At 37.9% G+C, this 20,542-nt stretch overlaps 1 protein-coding gene across 1 annotated transcript in view; it reads left to right on the top strand.

The window, feature by feature from the left end:
• Window positions 1-6,751: 6,751 nt before the first annotated feature.
• Window positions 6,752-20,542, top strand: part of F5 (coagulation factor V) — a 33,857-nt gene continuing 20,066 nt past the window's right edge. The window contains exons 1-9 of the mRNA XM_058825223.1: window positions 6,752-6,981; window positions 10,072-10,163; window positions 11,151-11,273; window positions 12,328-12,540; window positions 15,366-15,509; window positions 16,421-16,642; window positions 17,166-17,331; window positions 19,004-19,181; window positions 20,294-20,396. Of these exons, the coding sequence (XP_058681206.1) occupies window positions 6,821-6,981; window positions 10,072-10,163; window positions 11,151-11,273; window positions 12,328-12,540; window positions 15,366-15,509; window positions 16,421-16,642; window positions 17,166-17,331; window positions 19,004-19,181; window positions 20,294-20,396 (1,402 nt within the window). The 5' untranslated portion in view covers window positions 6,752-6,820. The remainder of the gene's footprint in view (window positions 6,982-10,071; window positions 10,164-11,150; window positions 11,274-12,327; window positions 12,541-15,365; window positions 15,510-16,420; window positions 16,643-17,165; window positions 17,332-19,003; window positions 19,182-20,293; window positions 20,397-20,542) is intronic.

The following is a 20,542-nucleotide window of genomic DNA, read 5'->3' as shown; positions in this document are numbered from 1 at the left end:
CTAAGAGGTGGGATTTTTTTTCTCCATAATTCCTTAATTTCCTTCCATGAGATTATTTTCATGTATGTTAGAAACTGAAATCTACTTTTGTAGTAGAAGCCTAATAGTTATGGCTTTGTTGCTGATTCCTAAAAATGTACTTTTTTTCCCATTTAAATTCACTTGGGAGTTTTGTGGAGGGATTTTTTTCCAGCTATGAATGGTTATATTTCATCTAGCTGGAGGAATATTTTAAAAGATGAAAAAAATAAGTGATTGTCTTGTTAAGAAAGTTTGACTTCAGCTTTAACAAGTAACTTTAACTAACCAGTCTTTGAAAGGTGATTTATACTTGAGCAAGACTAGAGATGGAATATTTGAGGAGGCAGAGGAAGGATATTCATTATGTGGTCTGTTTCTCTTGTAATAAAGAACAGTCTTATTGACAAAAATACAGCTGGAGGGTAAAGGAAAAGATTGCTATGTCCGAGCAAGGTTCAATCTTGATTATTTGTCTGCCTCAGCTACACTAATTGCCAGTCTAACAGCATGGTTTCCTCCTTGGGATGAACATGCATGGAGTTGTTTGTGGATTCAGATATTGCAGAAGCATCCAGGCTTTAGCAGCCACTTTCTGCCCTGTAAAATGTAAGGTTTATATTAATGAAACTTGGAGGAAAGGACCATCATGTCTCTGTATATGTATTTGTGCATATATTTATAGTCATTAGATTCACTTAAACTGCCTTTCAGGAAAGCACTTTTGTCTCCCAAGCATCCATCTTGCATTCTGCAAGATAATCAGAAGTTGGGTGTCTGCAGTGGACTAAATTTACTGTTGGACAGGAAGATTGGTCCCACTCCTGGCACAGCTGGTCCCTGTTTTGGCTGTCCTTTGTACCATGGTCTTACATGGGAACACATAATCAGGTTGTGTGTTTCAAGCTAAAATTGACTTTCCTCTTGATATGTCTTTACTTCCTCTTTTTTGGACAGATCTTAAGCAATGTCTATGTAACTGAAGAGAAATGCTGGCTGAAACCTGTTAAAAACTTAACCACACCCACTGAGTCATGCCATAGGAATTTGCCTAGGAGGCTAATCTCAAAATGTGTTTTGGGCTTTCTGGTAACAAAGGAAGCAGCTGTCCTCCACCCAAAAAATAGGGGAGCAAAGAGAGGGAGTATCACTTAAAATAACCAGTAGTGATGTATATTTTTTCCTTTGATGCATCAGAATCTTTTGAAACATCCTTTTCCCTAAAAGGTATCTGTTCTTCTCCTGTAACAAGGTGAATTAGTTTCATAAGTCTCCAGTGAGTTAAGTTATAAAATAGCACATTCTTCCTTGGCAGGCTTTTGATGAAAGCAAGTGGCATAATTTTTTTATTTTTAATGTATAAACCAAAGGCGGCCTTTTTCTCTGATCCTAACAGAAAGAGAGGCACAGCAGAACTGCAGAAGACTTGCCAATGGCTTCCATCATCACCGTGATATTAAATACCTTATGGCATTTTTAGCCCTGCACTGTCTGGTGTTGCAAAAGCCAATCTGTGGTGACTAAGACATGGTGTTCTGCTTGGCTGCTTATCAAAGTGGCTGTACTTACAAGCAAATTTAATCTGGGTGTACTTGTAGCAGTTGTACTGTACCTTAATCCTCCTCTTCCTCTGGGATTAATGTTTAAAATTCCTGACAGAACCAAAGATTGCTGCTGTAGGAACTACTGTGAACATTTAAACATAGTAACTTCAGTTAAAGTTTCTGTCAAATCCTACATGATTATCAATTACCTGAATTTTGTGTTGGCATCAGAAGAGCTTCTGAGGCATTCTGCTCTGCTCACTTTCCTACAACACACCTTACAGTTCTTATGGCTTTTTGCTTGCCTTCTGTTTCTTGATCTTGGACTTTGGGTATGTTCTTGTTTATAGGTGCTGCATGCAGTGAAGGTGTGGGTGAAGTTTTGATTCTACTGACTAGGCAGAGTGAATGAGTTATGATGCAAAGGGAATAACCTCACAGAGATGTAAAATAATGATCATCACAGCCTATTGTCAAAATTCAGATACCTAGTCTTCAATGTACATGAAATGTAAAAATAGCATAATAATAGTAAAAATTTTTTAAATACCAATAAATACCTGCTTCCAATAAAAAATTCGTGTGGAAGATAAAAATCAAAGCAGTAAGTGTGGGAAGTGCAGTTCTGTATTAGTATTTTAAAAGTCTGATCAAAGCCTAAATTACAAGTAATGAAGGATGGAAATAAGTGTTAAACAGAGCAATTTCAACTTTGTCCTTCTGTGGCAGCATTTTTAGGTGTGGGAAAGTAGAGTTTGTTTAACCAGCTTGCTAACTAACAGCCTGAGCCATTGCTAGAGAACTAGAATGCTTTGAATTTGTGTTGTAAAGTCTGTAGGGACACTTATAATTCAGGGTCTTACTGTGCTAATAGCTTACTGATTTCATGTTTCTTTCTGAAACATGCCTATCTGCTTTACTACAGAAAAATAACCTTTTATGCATGTAACTTGCAAGATCTGTTTTAAGTCTATTATTTGGGGGAAAAAAATTATATCTGGATGTAGAAAATTCAACTGTATAAAGGATGAAAAATTTATTTCATTCAGAATATCAGAATGTCCTTATTGTTGGAAGTAGGTGTGTACAACTTGATAAGAGGCTTTCTCTTTTTTGATAGTCCAGTTTCTGTTGCAGCGATGATTTATGATGAAAAGAATATGAATCTTCCTAGCTGCAAACTCTTGCACTGGTATCCTTGCTGTTGTTCTCTACAGAAAGAAATCAAAGATGAATATGCTGCTAGACTGACTTAGCATGAGGCCAGCTGCTCCCATGGTGCATATCAATTGTAAGCTTGGGCAAATAAAGAAATCTCTTAGTAAAGAAGACAAACTGGAACACAGAGAACACAAACAATGAGTAGGAGAAAAATTGTTTGTTGAGTCAAACGGAAATTTTTCTGGCAAAAATTAAACACGCAGGAAGAAAAAAATGGGCTTCATTTGAGTCAGTCCAGAATTTTAAGTGAAATATCATTAACGCAGTTTTTGAAGAGAGGAAGCTTGTATATTCTTGTTAGTTCCTTAAAATGAGTTTTTTCAGACCACAAGCCAGTAGTTTTAGACAAATTTGTTAAAGCACTGAAATTAGGTTTTACAGTGTTAAGAAAATAAACATGTTTATTTTTTTTTCCTGCAACCTTACTGAATTCAGCATCTCTGTACCAATAGTTTTCGGTCCTGCTAAATAATTGTTTTTGGTAAACATTGACTGGAGAAACACCGCAATTCTAACAAGGGACATCTGCTAAGGAGAAATACAAGTTTAACACATTAATGTATTTAGGTTTAAATTAACATGATTATTTGTCTTCTGAAGCACTTCTGAAGTGCCAAGGCAAACTGAAATGCTCTTCTACATTCTTACTGCCTTTTAGTTTGTTTATGACCACAGAAGTCACACAGCCTGCCTACCCTTAACAGTGTACACAATGTGTTCTTGTGTAGACTGTCATCAAGAGACATACATCTTCTTTTGTGACTTGTTCTCTGAAATAAAGCCTTCGTTTCTCTTGCATCTTTTTTTTTTTTTGCCTGCTTATATGTTTTTTATGGCATAGCACATCTACTTTCGGCTTCTAAACTGAGCTGTTTCACAGGTTAACCTTTCTTGGCTTTAGCACCCACGTGGAGAAGTGAAGATATTGGGCTGATGGCCTCTGTTCCCGTTAGTGCCTGGCAGATTTGGTAAGTGCCCCCTCTGTCTTTTACCTACTTCTGACCACGTGTTCACTGGCGATTCAATAATTAACTCCTTGTTTGCCCATGAAGCCTGTTCACCCTGCACTAAACCAAGTGCAGGGCCACTGTGCATTGATTGGTGCGTTTGAATGAGAGAGAGATCTCTCATAGGGCATTATTAGCAAGCAATTCCACAATTGCACGACTTTTTCTTCTCTGTACTAGCTCTCTGTCTGTCACCAGTTGTGAAAGCTGATGGCAGGCATCAGGATATGACTGCCTGCCTGCTGGCACTTTGGGTATTTTTTTTGATGAAGTAGAAACAAGTTTGTTGTGGATCCTAATTTGTTTGCAGCAAGTTACATATCACCACTTTACATCTCTTTTTAAAGATCTGTTCGTGACTGCTCAGAATCAGCCTAGGCTATTTCACCCAGCCTAGGTGGAAAACTGGCACTGCTAGTTAATTTTACTGGTCAGCTTTTAGAGCAGGACTGCAAGTATACCCTTAGTATGTTTTCACATGTAGCATAACAAGAAATCAGGACCATAATTACTGGGTGTCAGAATAGACAATAATCTTGCCCAGTTGGAAGACACAGACCTGCTCTTAGTGTTAAAAGATATTTCCTAGGCTTCTCTTTCCATACCCGATTTTCATTTGGCATTTCAGAATCAGTACATCCCAAAGGTACTGCTTTATTTTGGGAATAGCCTTGTTCATTCTGCTGCAGAGATTGTCTTGCCAGCCTGCACTGGACCCACATTCTGCCATGCATGGCTTTTGACCACATGATTTTTTTATGTTGTTGACTTGTAATTTACACTTGAACATGTCAGTAAGCAGTGATGATAAAATACGAAGTTTGCAGCATGTGCAGTGTTGTGAAGTAGAAAAAAAGATTGCAGCTAAATGTATGAATAACCAATAAACTTGCATTGTCTTGGAAGATTCCAGCCTTAAAGAATACGTTCTGTAGTCACTTCTCATGGACTAATAGTAATAGCTTGCAGGCAGCCAACACTAATTTTAAAAAAATTATATGTATGTATTAGCCTTTTACAACATCAGACAAGATATAATAACAAATATTAGAAATTAATGATCAGGTGGAAGGGAACAATATCTGTGGATTATTAATAATGATTTTCAGAACACTGAAACTTCATAAAGCCTAGAGGATGTGATGTGATGGAATAGCTTAAATAAAAGAAAAAAGAAAAAAAACCTAAGGCTGATGCAGATGATTTCAGGCAAGTCAATTTTACATTGATACTTAAAATGTGAGGAGAAAATAAGCAAGCAGCCAGTATTGGATTTCTTGTTCTTAAAGGATTAAAAAAGGGTAACAAATGGCAGTCAATGTAGCTTAATGGAAAGTATCTCTAGTTCAATTTGATACTGATCTTTAAAACTATCAATATGATCAGCCACACTTATGAAAGAAATTCTTGCCTTTAGAGTAATGCTGCATAATTAGTTGACTAAGAAATTTCAAAAATACAGCTCCCCAATTCCTCAAAATGGATAAAAGGGAAGTAACCAATTGATGTCAGCTTTGATGATTCCCAGCTAACACACAAAGCAGAGGGTGTTAATGACGTAATCTGGGTATTAATTTTTAGCCTGCAATATTTTAGCTTTTTATTAAAAGGAAAAATTCTTAGAAGCCTACTTATAATGGATATTTTTAATGCAAACACTTAGTTCATAAAACAGAATCACAGGAAGATTTGTTTAAAGAAATACACCATGATGTTGGTAGTCATGTGCTGTCTAAGTGAACGAATTGTTCTCAGGTTTATGCACCGAATGATCCTGATGTTTGGTGGTGCGCATTTAGCTGTTGGTCTTCATCAATTCTATTTTTTTTTTGACCCATCTCCCCTAGTTCTTTCAAGTCCTTATGGTACCTTACAGTTTGGATAGAATTAACCAAGCTGCCAGTTAGGCCATTCTGCTGTTAAAAAATATATCAAACCTGGAGTTGATCAGGTTTTCTTTTGAAGTAGTACAAAATGAAATGTCCTTTTTGTCTAGTTCTGGACTGGAGTTGTTTTGATTTGGGGGTGTAGGTAATTTTTTCATTAAAATATTTGGAAAACATTATTGAAAATATTGGTTTCATTTTTTCTTGTGTTGGCCACAACAAAATTAGATAGGATTTCTTCTTTTTCTAGTAATTGAGTGTGTGGGAAACATGATCAACAATTTACTTGTTGTTTTGACCAGCTTCTTAGTACTGGCAAAAGCAGGGAAACATTTTTGGTACTGCAGTTGACATTGGTAATTATCTTATCAAAAGGTATTTTCCTAATAATTTCTTGTTAGATAAATGCCAACAGACCCTAGTCAAGACTAGGTTAGAAGTCTCCTGTCTAACCTGGTAGCTGCCACTGAGAAGCCCGCTGGTTACCTATTACCTGAGGTATTTGGGAGTGTAGTGGGAATCAAGCTGAAGCTGGCAACGTTTGGAAGGGCGGCTGCCTTACTGTTCTGAGCATGCAGTGCATGGTGATCTGAACGAGATTGTAGCTCTGCATCCAATTCTACTCCCTTGCTTAATCCTTCAGTATTTTGCTTTTAACCTGGGAATGATTTCTAAGGAGGTGTAACATCAACCTGGGAAATTTCCATCAGTGCCGGCCATGTGCTGGATTTCTGTTTTCTGGGAAGATAGAAAATATGCCCCTCTTCTTCCTAACCACATAAGTCAAACATCCTGTAATTGAAGTAATCTAAATAATCTTCTGCCTCTGATATCCTGCTGCCTCAGTACACAATGACCCAACCACCTAGTAGTGCTGAAGCTGCTTCTCCTTGGTGCACGTCTCTTGCTGGAGGTGGTGTGGAGGAGGGGAAGGAAGATAGTTTAAACAGTTTTTTTATCTCTATTGGATCCCTGTCAGTAAGGGGAGGCAGAGGTGAAGAGCAATGACCTGAGCATAGCAAATGTTGTTACCCTGTTGCATCATAATTATTTCATTTCTGAGAGGAAGTTAGAAGCAACAACAGCAATAAAAGCAGTGGTTTCTGCCTTGTCTTCCAGAGCAGCTTTAACAGGCATCTCTACCATGACTCTGCACTGCTTGCAGATTTTTCTCTTGCTTCTGCTTGGTTCATGGTGGCCAGACTCAGAGCAGCATGTGGCAGGAGCTGTGAAGGTCAGAGAGCACTATATAGCTGCACAGATCACCAGCTGGACCTACAAACCACAACCTGAGGAAAAGTCCAGGTAACAAAGTACAGGATAAAAGGATGAAATTAGTCCTCCCTTGGGACTGACAAGTGGTTTTTGTCTCTCATCTCTTGTGGAATTGCAGAGACCAGGAGGACTTTGGAGCACAATCTGTTGATTTCAGAGGAACTTGATTGCCTTAAACAGCATGATCTGAACTATAACCAGTGACATATTAAAAGCTCCTTTTTATTTGCTGCATTAATGGATAGAATTATTTTTATGCTTTCAGAGCACTTCTGTTAAATAAGCTCCAGGACTTGCTTTTGTCATTTTTGCATAGCTTAATGTTGGTTGCTTGGGGTTTTTTAATGTATTTATTTTAGGTACATGGATGTTGAGCAATGTTGAGCCATGGTTTGGTAAGATCTCAAAAAATTTAGGACTTTAGAATTTGCTGAAGGAATAATTATGTTCCAGTTTTGATGCTATCACTTTCACTTAAATCAGAGCCAGATGAACTTTGGAACTAGTACCATTTCTGAGTTGTTCAGAGCTTTTGTGAAGTGTACACTCTGATGAGTAAAGGTGGTAAGATCAAGCATTTCTCTGCTTTATTAAGTGAAAATACTGATTTTATTTTTTTCAGATAGCATTGCACAGTGGCCAGCCTACCTGCATCCACCAATCAAGAATATAAAATACATTATTTTTATTACTACTACTGTCCTTAGCATTATAAACACTGCAAGAGCAATGCTACAGATATCAGAACATGGATGTAATTTCGAGTTGTGCATAAATTAGGGAGGAGAACTACTAAAAATGAAACATTAACATTAATTTAAAATTACTTGTCCTCCTACATTAAAAGGATTTTTTTATACTGCTGCTTTTTATCAGTATATATAGGTGGATGACTTTTTTTTTTTTTTTTTTCTGAACATGTATTGCATTTCAGGATAATATGGAAAAGATACTTCGAGTTCAGATTATGACTTTCTAACTTTTTTTTTCCAAGATCTAATTATAGCAAAGTTCCTTGGTTTTAAAACCCCCTTGACAATTTAATAGAACTGGTATAAGCATAATGTCAAACTGGCAAGACAGAGGAAAATAGGATTTAAAGGTAGGGACATGAAGCCAGCTGCCATTTAAGTATTGACCTGGACATGTGAATTTACTAGTTAAAGCTTCATTCTCTTCTACACTGGGTGCATCAATGTAAACATCAACTGCTGTTTGGGTAAATTCACATTGTGGATGGAGTGTTTTCATGCAGTAGAGACTCACAAGACTGTCTAAAACCTCAGCTGAAGTTCTCTGAGATAACCCAGCAGTGTTTTATGTTCAATGTCTATTGGGTTACTTTGCCTAAGTATTTAGAGCCAGTCACATCCCAGATGGGACTAATGAATTTTATAGAGCTTATAGAAATTTAACTAAAACCCAAAACAAACAAGCAAACAAAACCCAACAAAACCACAAACTTAACCTCAAAAAACCAGAAAAACAAAAGACTTCACAACACAAATACACTTACTGAGGAAGAGTTAATGGCTTGATGGCTTGGATCCCAAAGGTATTGGGGTATGTAACTTGTGCTGATTTCAGTAGAAGCTGCATGTCTATATGCAGTGTAAGAATCTGTTACTTTGGTGCTTTTATTTATAAATAACTTGAGAGGTTGAAAGGAAAATGGATTCTTCCCAAGCTGTTTCCTTAATTGTGACTAGAAAAGGACACCTTATTTCTCTGAGTGTTAGTTTTATCTTTGCAGAGGTTTGTTACTATATACAAGTGCTATTTATTTATAAGGCACTTCAGCATAAAGTGAATATGTATTATCTGTGCCTCTTGCGGTGTTGCTGCTGCAATTCCTGGAAGTTCTGTAACTCAACCTGCTTGCATAGTGTGATGTTTCTGAAGTGTTAGTGTGCTAGGTATTTTATTCCTCCTCATTGTACAATTGGCACTGCTAAATTTCCTCTTCTACCCTACAGACTTACGTGCATATTCTCATGAACCTTGCCACATTAGGGCAGCTCTTGTCAATGAACATTATGGATCCCATCCTTTTCCCCTTAAAGAGTTACACAAAATTTTATCAATGACTTTAAGGAGGGGGGAATTAATTGAAACACCAATTGCTTCTGCCTGACTATGCTGTGGTGAGAGAGGGGTGCAGAGGAATTTACAAGAGATCTCTTCCAAAAGAGATCTCCCCCTTATGGGCTCTGGATGTCACTGAAGTGGGTTCTCTCTTCTCAGCCTCCCCATGCTTGAGCAGGCCATCAGCTCTTCACTGTGAAATGTGCCTGAAAGGGCATTACAAAGAGAGCAAGTGGAATTACTGTTGGATTCAGTCATCATACATACTATAGTAAATCAGCCAATACATGTGAAGGGCTGTTACCCTTTCAGCCCTCTTCTCATCATTGTTTCCATTGCAGAAGTGTCATTTGCTGGTTTCCTTGTGCTTGCCTAAATATTTTCTAAGAAAACATTGTGTGGTCTCCTGGGTGTCAAATTGTTTATGAAACAAGACTCAGGGCACTTTGCAGTGGAAAGTGCCCTTAGTCTTGTTTCTCATTTTCTAACTTTCTGTGACATCCTTGGTTGTTGTCAGAGAACAGCTTTGTTCTTGCCTTCAGAGTCATTCCTGTGACAGGAGCTTGCTGTTAATGCTGTTTTAAAACCCTTCTGGTGAGTCTTAAAGTTCAACCATAGGGCTGAATAAACAGAAATTCAGGTTTCTTTTCCTCTATTTTGTCAGATGCTTTCCAGGTTAAATATGGTTGAGACATCTTCCTCTGTGTCTTGGACAAAACAAAGGCATCTTTATACCTTTATAGAATCAAAAGGACCCATAAAAACCACCTGTAAAATCATTGGTGAACTATTCTAGGTATGGATATCGGATGCCCTATATGACATTATCTGGTTTGGGAACATCATAAATTCAATAGACTAAGAGGGAGAAGTGAAGACACTACAAAGAGTTGGACTGTGTTCTTTCCTTCAGCAAAATGTGCAAGTGATTAAATATATTTCCAAGATTCATTTTTTGAGATTTCCATCAAACAGCAATGGCATCTCTGAGAATCTTCGTCCTTTCAATATTTTTTATAACTCTTTTGATTTCAGATTGGAACATTCAGATCCTGTATTTAAGAAAATTTCTTACAGAGAATATGAAGTGGATTTTAAAAAAGAAAAACCAGCAAATACATTTGCAGGTAAACAAGAATGAAATGTCCTGAGTATTTTGGTTTGTTCCTTATTTTAAAGCCAGTGGCCACCTAAGCACACTTGTAATTTTGCATCCATTATTTGCACATAAACCAAATAGGCACAGGGGATGAGGTCTCTACAGTGCAGGAACGAGGCTTCCAAAGGCCATGGAGGGGTTGGGCTTTCAGAGGATGTGGCTGTCTGCAAATCAGTTGCACCATACAAAGTTGTTCCCTTTGTTTTCAGCATCTGATGACATTTACCACATGCATTTAGATTTGGCACAGCCGCAGCAATGACACTATGAATTCCTTGTGAAGGAGCCTGAAGCCTGAAACTAAATATATACAAAACAGTTTACTAAAAAAGAGACTTACAAGCCAAAACTTATCTTAGCAGCTTTTTCAATTGCTTGTTTTTGCAACATGGGGAGTAAGGATACCAGCTCTTGAAATCTTTTGCAGGACATGCCTCAAGAAATTTGCAGTGTGGAAATGATTATTTACTTGGATAACATTTGGGAATTGAAAGAGCTCTTTGTTCTGTGACTTCTGGCATTCAGAGTGCTACTTAAAATAATGTGTTTGAATACCATTCTCTAAACTCTTAAATTATAGAATGTTTATCTTCTAAAATTATTCAGTGAAATTGTATGTGAAAGATGTCTAGAAATTTTCAATGAACCTCAGGATGAAACTTTTGATAGAGTTTCTGTTTTTGTAAATAACTTTTTCCCCCTTTTTTTTCCCGCGATTTTCAAGTGCTAGTTGCCAGATGCAAAATTTGTAACATTTTGGAATATGCACTATATCCTTTATGTTCCCATATGCCTTTTTATGGGTAAGTCTTCGTTGCAGTGTTATTACATTCTCTATTAATTTTGAGACTTGTATTTTGAGAGCTAATATTTTTTGAAGGGGGAGAAAATTCTTTGTTTCACTGAACATACTGTTTTATTAATATTTTCCTTTCTTTATCTTAAATAACTACAGGACTTCTGGGACCAACCCTGCGTGCTGAAGTGGGAGATACTTTAGTGGTTCACCTTAAAAATATGGCTGACAAGCCAGTCAGTATTCATCCTCAAGGCCTAGTTTACAGCAAAACTGAAGAAGGTAAGTACTGTAGAAACTCCATGTTTTGCTCATTTGCTTGTAGACTACTGCATGAAATGTTGACAGGGATCTAGATCAATATGTGAAGCTATGTGTAACACAAATATCTGTTTATCCTGGATTACACCTTCATTGTTAGCTCCCTTCTTGTTCATCACTGTAACACTAGCAATGTGAGTGTCATGAGCACAGTTTCCTAACAGTGCTGATCATGCTGTTCTGATACTCAGGATTTAATGCTCAGCTTTGTGGTGCTTTGTTCCACACCCTCATGAGACCATCAAAAACAGATTATAAGCTATGACCAAATGGACATTAAAATATCTGTACCAGCACTAAGTGAGTTTGGTTGCTCATGCTTCCTGGATTGCCCTGCCCTGGGTGCTGAGCCAGAGCTTTGACCTGCAGTGTACAAATTCATGCAAGGTTTTGGTTGCAAAAGGAGTTTTGCAGCTCCATCTCATGGAATTGAACAGAACATCTCATTGGAAGGGATGGGCAGTTCAGTTTGACTGTCATATTAATTAATGTTCCTTTTGCACTTCAGATTTCAATTCTCTATCTCTGCTTTGTCATATTGCAGATCTGTTGGATATGGCAGGCACAGACAAGAGCCATTACTGCCTCCATGTGTGGATGTGCAGTATACAAAAGGCCTAAGGCAGCAAGGCAGTGCCAGCCCATGCGGTGGCTTTGAGAGACAGTTAGAAAGGTGACAGAGTGGGCAGCATTCCTCTGCAGAGCATCAGTGAGCAGAGGCTGAAGCTTCATCCCATCCTAACCCTACTCAGACTGATGAAGAGCCCAAACTTTTGGCAGTGATAATACTTCTAGGAAATCTTTCATCTGTAAGAAATAGGATGGTCGTGGATTAGCTACTCTCCCCATGCTACTCTCAGCAATGTGTGAGTGGAACCATGAGTTACTTCTTTGAAGCTGAAGTATCATATAAGCAAGATCAAACCAAGCTTTTGGAGCTGATTATAGGAAGATATTCCAAGCACTTTAATTGCTCTTTTTCTTCATGCCACCCTACTGACTCTTTTCTTGGCAGGCTCCCTGTATGATGACAGAACATCACCTGCAGAAAAGCGAGATGATGCTGTACTTCCAGGCCAGCTCTACACATACGTGTGGGATATACCAGAAGAAGTTGGTCCGAGAGAAGCTGACCTTCCTTGTCTTACTTATGCTTACTATTCTCATGAGAACATGGCAATGGATTTTAACTCTGGTCTGGTTGGAGCATTGCTGGTCTGTAAGAAAGGTAATGAAATGCCGTAAGACTACTATAAGGTAGTATATTTTCATTTCGAACAAAGATGATCATGTATGGTAATGAGAGAAGATCTATTTTATTTTTTTTCACATCTTTACATGCAGTGTAAAATGAATGTTTTTTAGCATCATTCTTTTAGATGTTAGAATTTTTAAATGCCAGCTTTCATGCAGTTTCATCCTATAATTATAGAATGGGCAGAAAGCATCATTGTATAGATACATTTGCCTGCACTGGTTGCATCTGCAGTTGCTTAACTGCTAAATATATGACCTCAAATGTCCTGTCTAAGAATTGTCTAAGAATAAATATTTTCTAAACCTTCATTCAAAATGGTTTGGCCATTTCAGAGAATAAGGCAGGAAATAATTGTTTTACCCATTGTCTTTTAAAGGCTGTCTGATCAAGAACCTGGAACACTTTCTCTTCTGTAACCTGGCTTTAAAATTGCAGAGCAGTGTGTCTTTTGCTAGTCATTTGAAGATATGGCCAAATTTGAGCAGATTTTAAGTCTTAAAATTGTTTTTGAATGTGATCAGAGATTTTAGATTTTAGCTGTCTGAACCGTTGAAGTCCATCTCCACTAATAAGTGGTGTCTTGTAGCACTTGTAAATGGCTGCAAGATACATCTCTGTGGTTTGAGTGATGACTGAAACAACATGCCACCATGTAAAGTACTTAAACTACTTACTGGTCCCTAAAATCCAAGGTTTTTCCAAATTATATATCCTTCTTGTGGTGGACATGCTGTGAGTTATTTAGCCTGATTTAGTTTGAGTCAAAAGTTTGTGTAGACTAAACTGCATGGACTTGGACCTTAAAGCTTCCCTGAAAGTAAACAGAACACTGGTTCAGTGTGGGTTGCACAAGGACAGTCTCCTCACCCATAGATACCCATTTTAATGCAGAACACATCTACTCTTATCACCTCAAAGGAGTTGCTTTGTTATTAATTATGTTCCTTCTGATTTTTTTTTATGATTGGTGCTTTTAGTATTATCTAGGACTTGTTATTTTCCTGATTTTTCTTGAGTTTTTCTTTCTTTGGGTTTCTGTGTATATGCATATTTTATGGCATACTGGTTGAGCTAATCTGGGCAAATACTTTGAAACTACTTCCTTCTCAGGCTTCTCAAATTCATGCATTTTGGGCTTGAGTAGGACATGAATTTGAGATGAACTGTTGTGACCACTGCCTTCAAGAAAATTTGGGTGTATGTTTCTGGCTAGAACAAAGACAAACAGCTCACTATGCATATTTTGAAGATTTCTGAACAGATTTTTGTCTGGGTGCTGTGGTAAATGTGCGGGGTACCTGTGTATTTGGTCTGCCTGGCATGGAGTTTAGTTTCTTCACAGCAGCTCATATGGTGCTGTGTTTTGGATTTGTGGCTTAATGGCATCCATAATGCACTCACCCATGTTTGAGCTGTTGCTGAACAGTGCTTGCACAGTGTCAAAGCTTTCTCTTTTTCCTGCTCAGACCTCTCCAAATGGTGGGTTTGGGATGGACAAGGGGTTGGGAGAAGACCCATCTGGACAGATGAAAGAGATTGGCCAAAGGATTATTTTCTACCATTAACATCATTCTGCAATAAAAAATGGAGGCAGAGGAGGAAACAACAGTGTGGGGAGAATGGGGGTGTTGACTTCCAAGATGACAGTTTTTGAGATACTTACTGGGCATCAGTCAGCTTGTGGGAGATGAGTGGGGTTTTTTTTTCCTGTGTTGGTTGTGGTTTTCCCTCTTTCCTTCACCTTTGAACCGTCTTTATTGACCCATGAGTTTTCTCATTTTTGTTCCTCCTGTTCTCTCTCCTGTCCCATTGGGGATGGGAAGGCATTGAAGTGGGTGTTTGTCTGCTGTTTGGGGTCAGCTCCCCATGGTCTGACACATTTAAGAGGTAGTTAAGGTTATAAAAATTGGACCTTTGAGTTAAAGCACTGCCTGAATGTTCTTTGTGTGGCAAGTAGATAAATTTCTCTGTTGATCTGAGGCTTCTTTTGTGAAGGAAACCAGAGCTTTGTAGCTTCCCATAAATTAAAAAAATATATTGAAGATAATTTCTTCCACTGCCTCTTCCTAGGTAGAATAATCAGTACGTTTGCAAATTTTTCATTCTTGCAATCCAGAGGGACCAGATTATGTTTTGAAAGTAGCAAGTGGAAGTTTTTGATGTGAGCAATCTACAGAAAGAATCAGTAAAAATCACACCAGTTCTGTGTGGCATGTCCAGAATGAATTCTACTTCTTGACAAAAATTACATCTGTATCACAAAATCGCCCAGGACAGTTTCTTGTAACTGATCCAGCACAGCAGTGTCTGTTGAAGTCTTTTGTGTGTAAATGTTGTTTGCCGAGTGGTTGGTTTTAAGCTTTTTAAAGGTGCTGATGACCTCAGTGCTTGAAAAGGTGCTGTTCACACTGCTGGTGACTCTGCCATCACTCTTCTCCTTGTCACACACTCTGAAAAGAGAGAGTAGCACCTGATTGTGAACCAAAGGTGTTTGACACTCTCCTTCTTTAAGGCGATCTCTGCAACACATTGCCAGAAATTGTCTGAGACAATTCATTGCATGATGTTTTTCTTCTCTGGAGTACTTCAGACTTTTGATTTTGTGCTTACCCAATACAAAAGTACTTCCAGAAATAAAATCACATTATGAGCATTCTTCAGGCTTTGTTTTGATCAGGCTCAGCCAGTACATGCTAACAGGTGAAACAAGCTCATTAAATATGTATTAATGCAACTGCATGTGAAATCTGCTTTATTTCTGCCCTAAACTAAGACCTATTGTTTCTCCTTCACAGGAAGTCTAAATGAGGATGGGTCACAGAAACATTTTGACAGGGAATATGTACTGATGTTTGGTGTGTTTGATGAGAACAAGAGTTGGCAAAAATCAGCATCAGTCAAGTATACAATTAATGGCTATACTGATGGAACGTTACCAGGTACTGTTCCAATTTATATGAAATTAAACTAACATTTATGAACACTGAATATTACCTTTAGTTGCTTTTTTTGCACAAGAATGGGAATGTGGAGAAAAGCAATACAGCCTTTCTTAGAATGTGACTGTGAGCATCTAAATTCTGGAAGAAAAACTGTGCTGCTGAAAGGAAGTAACACCAGATTACTAATAGGAACAATGAGATTACCTCTGAGAAGACTTCTGCTAGAAGAAAAGGATTACTAACTTTAAAAAAAGAATTAATAAGCTCCTCATTTTTTTAGCAAGCTGATAGTGAGAGAATGATTTAAGTGAATTGTTGGTTCTACATACTGGGTGCAAAACTTCCTGAAAGTGGAAAGTCAGTTATCATTAAAAGACACAATTAAGTGAGCAGACTAGGAAGATGGTAGTGGGGCTTTTCTCTTGTTTTCCTAAGAAAAAACTTAAATATCTCTCTCCCATCCATTGAGCAAATATAAAAGATTGTCTTAAATGGGAATTTTTTTAAGAAAATATTGAAGAATATAGTTACTGTCACTAAGTACCACATCAATCTTTAGCTTAGATCCTTGCTTTGTTCTTTGCATTCCCTGCCCTGTTTTCCCCTCACTCCCCAAGAAAGGACAGGTCAGCTTTCCAAAATAAGGCACTGGGATTTTTTCCATTTTTTGCCAGCTTGTTCTAAGCCAGTTTATCACTTGCAGGTAAGATTTAAACATTTGTCTTCCACTGACACATGATTTTGGTATCTGTTCCATTTACATGCTTCTGAAACTTCCTCTTGTTGCAAACATTGATCACAGCAATTTTTTTTAATGCTTTCAATGAAGACTCCCTTCAAACCTAGGGCGCATAGGGAACTTGCATGATTTGCCTGTATTCTGAACCCTAATCTTATGTCTCTTTTAGATTTAGAGGCTTGTGCATATGACAACATTAGTTGGCACTTGATAGGAATGAGTTCCAAGCCAGAAATCTTCTCCATTCACATCAATGGCCAGTCCATGGAGGAAAAACGTCGCCGAGTTTCTGCTGTTAATTTGGTGGGAGGAGCCTCAACCACCGTAAACATGACAGTGACTGAGGAAGGAAGGTGGCTCATATCTTCTCTTGTCCAAAAGCACCTGCAAGGCAAGGAAACATCTAGTTATTAGGCACCTGTAAAGCTGTTCTTCTCCATGTCCCAAATGGCTTCTGCTGTTTTACAACAGTACTGTTTCATGTGGTTTTGTCATTTCACTAAGAAAATAACCAAGAACCAGGCGTTCTATTGGAAGTGCATGTTGAACTGAAAGATACTCTTATCTGCAGCTTTACTGCAGTGTCCACAGCACAGAGCAACAGTGATTCAATACACCAGCATCTAAGTCTCTGTGAACTGTTCAGATAAGCACCACTATAAAATTAGTAAGAAACCACCAATTTCCTGAGAAACTGAGTACTTTCAGCTAAGGGTACTTCAATGTGATGAAAATATTTTCTCTTTGCCATTTGAAAGTGGTATCTTTCAGCAATAATCAGAATTCTGTTTTAAAGAATGAGAAGAACATCTCTCTTATAAGAGCAGGAGATATCTTTCAGGGGTAGAAAACAGCTGAAGTGGTAAGAGTTCCTCAGATGGGCAATCACTATGGTCCTGTTTCCTCTCAATTAGCTGGAATGCACGGTTACCTCGCTGTAAGGGATTGTGGGGACAAAGAGGTGAAGAAGAGTCGTCTCTCCTATAGAGAACGTCTTATGGTCCAAACCTGGGACTATTTCATTGCTGCAGAAGAAGTTACCTGGGATTATGCCCCAAGAATTCCAGACACCCTTGATAGGTAAAATACTGGTTTGTCAGTATAATAGAGAATGTTAGCATGAAATAACAGGATAATTGTGGTTGGAAAGAGCCTCTTGGTATCCAATAGCAAAGCTGGATCCAGTTGCACTGGACCTTATGCAGTTGCATTTTTATTGTTTCCAAGTGCAGGGACCCCTCAGCTTCTCTTGGCATCTTTGCAGCTTCACAGTGAAAGCGTTTTTCCTGATTTCTAAATGTTCTTCCTCATATTGCACTTTGTGGCCATTGTGTCTCATCTCTTCACCGTGCGGCTTTGAGAAGCACGTGGTCCTGCTTTCTCTATAATGCCAATTTGATAGTTGAGGTTAAACATAAGATGCTCCCTTAATTATGTCTTTGCCTGACTGAAGAAACTGGAATTTTGCTTCTATGCCAGGTGCTCTGGCTCCGTGATCACCATGGTGGCCCTTCACTGGACTCTCACCAGTGTCAGTGACTTTCTTTGCTGAGAAGCCCAACAGTGGGCACCTTCTTTTTCCTCTCACAGTGAGCTCAAAATAACAAGGTGACTGAGGAATTGTCCAAAGCAGCATACAAGATTATTTTCTAAAATACTTTTCAGCATCAATTCTGGTGAAATAAACAATCCTTGGAAGGAGGGAATATTTCTGGAGATTATAAGTTTTTAAAAGTTCAGTACAATAAAGTGTTTAGGGAACAGGAGAAAGAGCTCTCTATAAATGATGTCTGCATAGTACCAATGTAGATGGAGTACAAGTCATAATAAAGAAGCGTATTGGGCTATTTTGCTCAACTTAAGACAAATAGAAGGAATTCTGTAACATACATGATGTCATAGTGTACAGTGCTATCAGTGATCTGTGGGGTTAAATTTGCAATCTGTCAGTTCCCCAGTGTTATTTGTGCCTTTATGAGCCTTTACAAGCTGATATTCATAAGAATCTTTAAGGATTTAAGCAGAATAAACAAATTCCTTATTCTGTAAGGGTTATCATTTCATATGCCTCCTTAGAAATATAGTGTTTGCACAACTCATTCTCCTTTGGCATGATTTGCTTCCCTTATGTGTTGTTGAACTGCACAGAACAAATTTGATGTATCTTTCCTGCCACTCACACTGCCTTACTTAACCATCTCAGTGCTCTGATTTTTCCTCCTTTGTTCAAAACTGCAGTTTATCCCTTTTCAGTAACCTTTTTTGAAATGTGAGTGACAACAAAAAAACGTTTGAGACTTCAGTATAACACTACTTACTGTATAGTGCCTGACTGGGATTAAGATTCTGATCCTATTTCTCCTGGAGTCTTTGCTACCGTGAGCAAATTGGGGTTTTTTTTCTCCATGCCCAACTAGGCCTTTGAAAAAGAAGTACAGTGATTTCTGTCTTACCTCAGAAGTGTACCTGCTGCTTCAGTTTGTTTCATACTTGTATGTATACTATTAAATTAAATGTACACTCTGATATTAATTGGTCATATATAATGCCAAAGCACAAGTAATGATCTAAGATTCTTCTTACCTAATTTAGGTTAGAATTTGGGGTGAGAAGCATTAGGTTAGTTTAGGGTTTGGGTTTTTTTTTTTCAAGCAGTGAGATTTCTACCAGTTGCTTGAATACTAATTTTGTATTTTAACAGATGCTACTATTCAAGTTGTGTTGATCATTTTTCTTTTCCTTTATTTTTAAGACACTATAAATCGCAACACTTGGACAATTTCTCCAATCTGATAGGTAAAAGGTATAAAAAGGCTATTTTTACACAATATACTGATGCCAGCTTCACTAAACGTCTGGAAAATCCTCGTCCCAAGCAAACTGGAATCTTGGGCCCTATTATCAGAGCTCAAATAAATGATAAAGTCAGAGTAAGTAACACAAATGCAGAGATTATTTATACTATAATATGTTTTATATTGAGGCAGAGGTACAAAGGAATTAGTTTCATTTTTGTTGTCTTTCAAATAATATAACTAATGTTCTCAATATTGGCCCTGTTAAAAGGTATGATCACAAGTAGCACTGTTTAGCTTGCATTTTTCAGTGTTCCTTCTATAGTTTCCATGATTGTGCTTTATTTTACAACATAAACATGCTTCAGTCACACTCTGTAAAATATGTGTTGACACTGGTCCAAAAGGGAAAAGAAGCCCTAGACCTGGGTGGACTTCCTAAGGGATTTGTATGTGAGGCTGAACTTCATGAGCCTCTTGTTTCTTATGCTGATTTTTTTTTCCAGCTGTTTTAGACAAAGGTAATCAGGTTCTATAATCAAATGTTGTTTCATGAGGTTATACCATGAAACTACAAAATATTTACATTACAAGCTTGTGCTGCCACTTGTCTTTCTGTTGTCATTTAATGATGCATCACAAAGTTCCATAACTTTATCTTCTATCATTTCCACCATGAGTCTGTGGCTCTGAATTTGAGCTTAGCATGTGCCTTTTTTTCTTTTCTCTTTTTCTCTCCCATTTTTGGGGGTTTTTTGGGGTTTTGGGTTTTTTTGTTTGTTTGTTTGTTTGTTGGTTTTTTTTAATACTAATTTTGTCAAGAATAGGCAGGAAATCTTGCCTTTTCCATAAATATCCCCTCTGGGTCTTAGAATCTGGGACAAGCTTTGGTTTTAAATTTTTTTTCTCCAATATTGAAGGTTTTTAAGAACTTCAGTCAGTAGCTTCATATTTCCAGAGACAGTGTGTGCCTAGTAGCTAGAAGAACAAGTGTTCTTTTTAGACCTTCCATAGCCCAGCTCTAAGCAGCTGAACTTCACTCAGTGGGGTCTACAAAGTCCAACAAAATGGTAACAGCTTTTATTCTTTGCATTTATATATCAAACAATACTTGAAACACTCTTTTGCCTTTCTGGCACTTTCTGGGCTAAAGCCAGGAAAATTCTACTGTAGTGGTGACTTCACTATGTATTCAGACAAGGATTTGTTGAATCCTAATTTTTCTTTTCATTTACCTATTAATATAGATTGTATTCAAAAATAAGGCCAGTCGACCCTACAGCATTTATTTCCATGGAGTGACACTTGCAAAGAATGCAGAAGGAGCTGATTATCCTCTGGATCCCACAAGTAAAAAATTTGTGAAATATATTTTTGCATATCACTAACTGTTATGGATGGTTTTGTTGCTTTGAAGGAGGTGCTGTGGCTGGGAATGTGCATGACTGGGAGACCTCAATTCTGTTCTCTGCCTCTGCTTACCTGTTGTGTTGCCT

The sequence above is a fragment of the Ammospiza caudacuta genome, chromosome 2 (genome assembly GCF_027887145.1).
Source record: "Ammospiza caudacuta isolate bAmmCau1 chromosome 2, bAmmCau1.pri, whole genome shotgun sequence".
Lineage (NCBI taxonomy): Eukaryota > Metazoa > Chordata > Aves > Passeriformes > Passerellidae > Ammospiza > Ammospiza caudacuta.
Note: the sequence above shows the minus strand (reverse complement) of the source record. Positions and strands in the feature narration are given on the sequence as shown.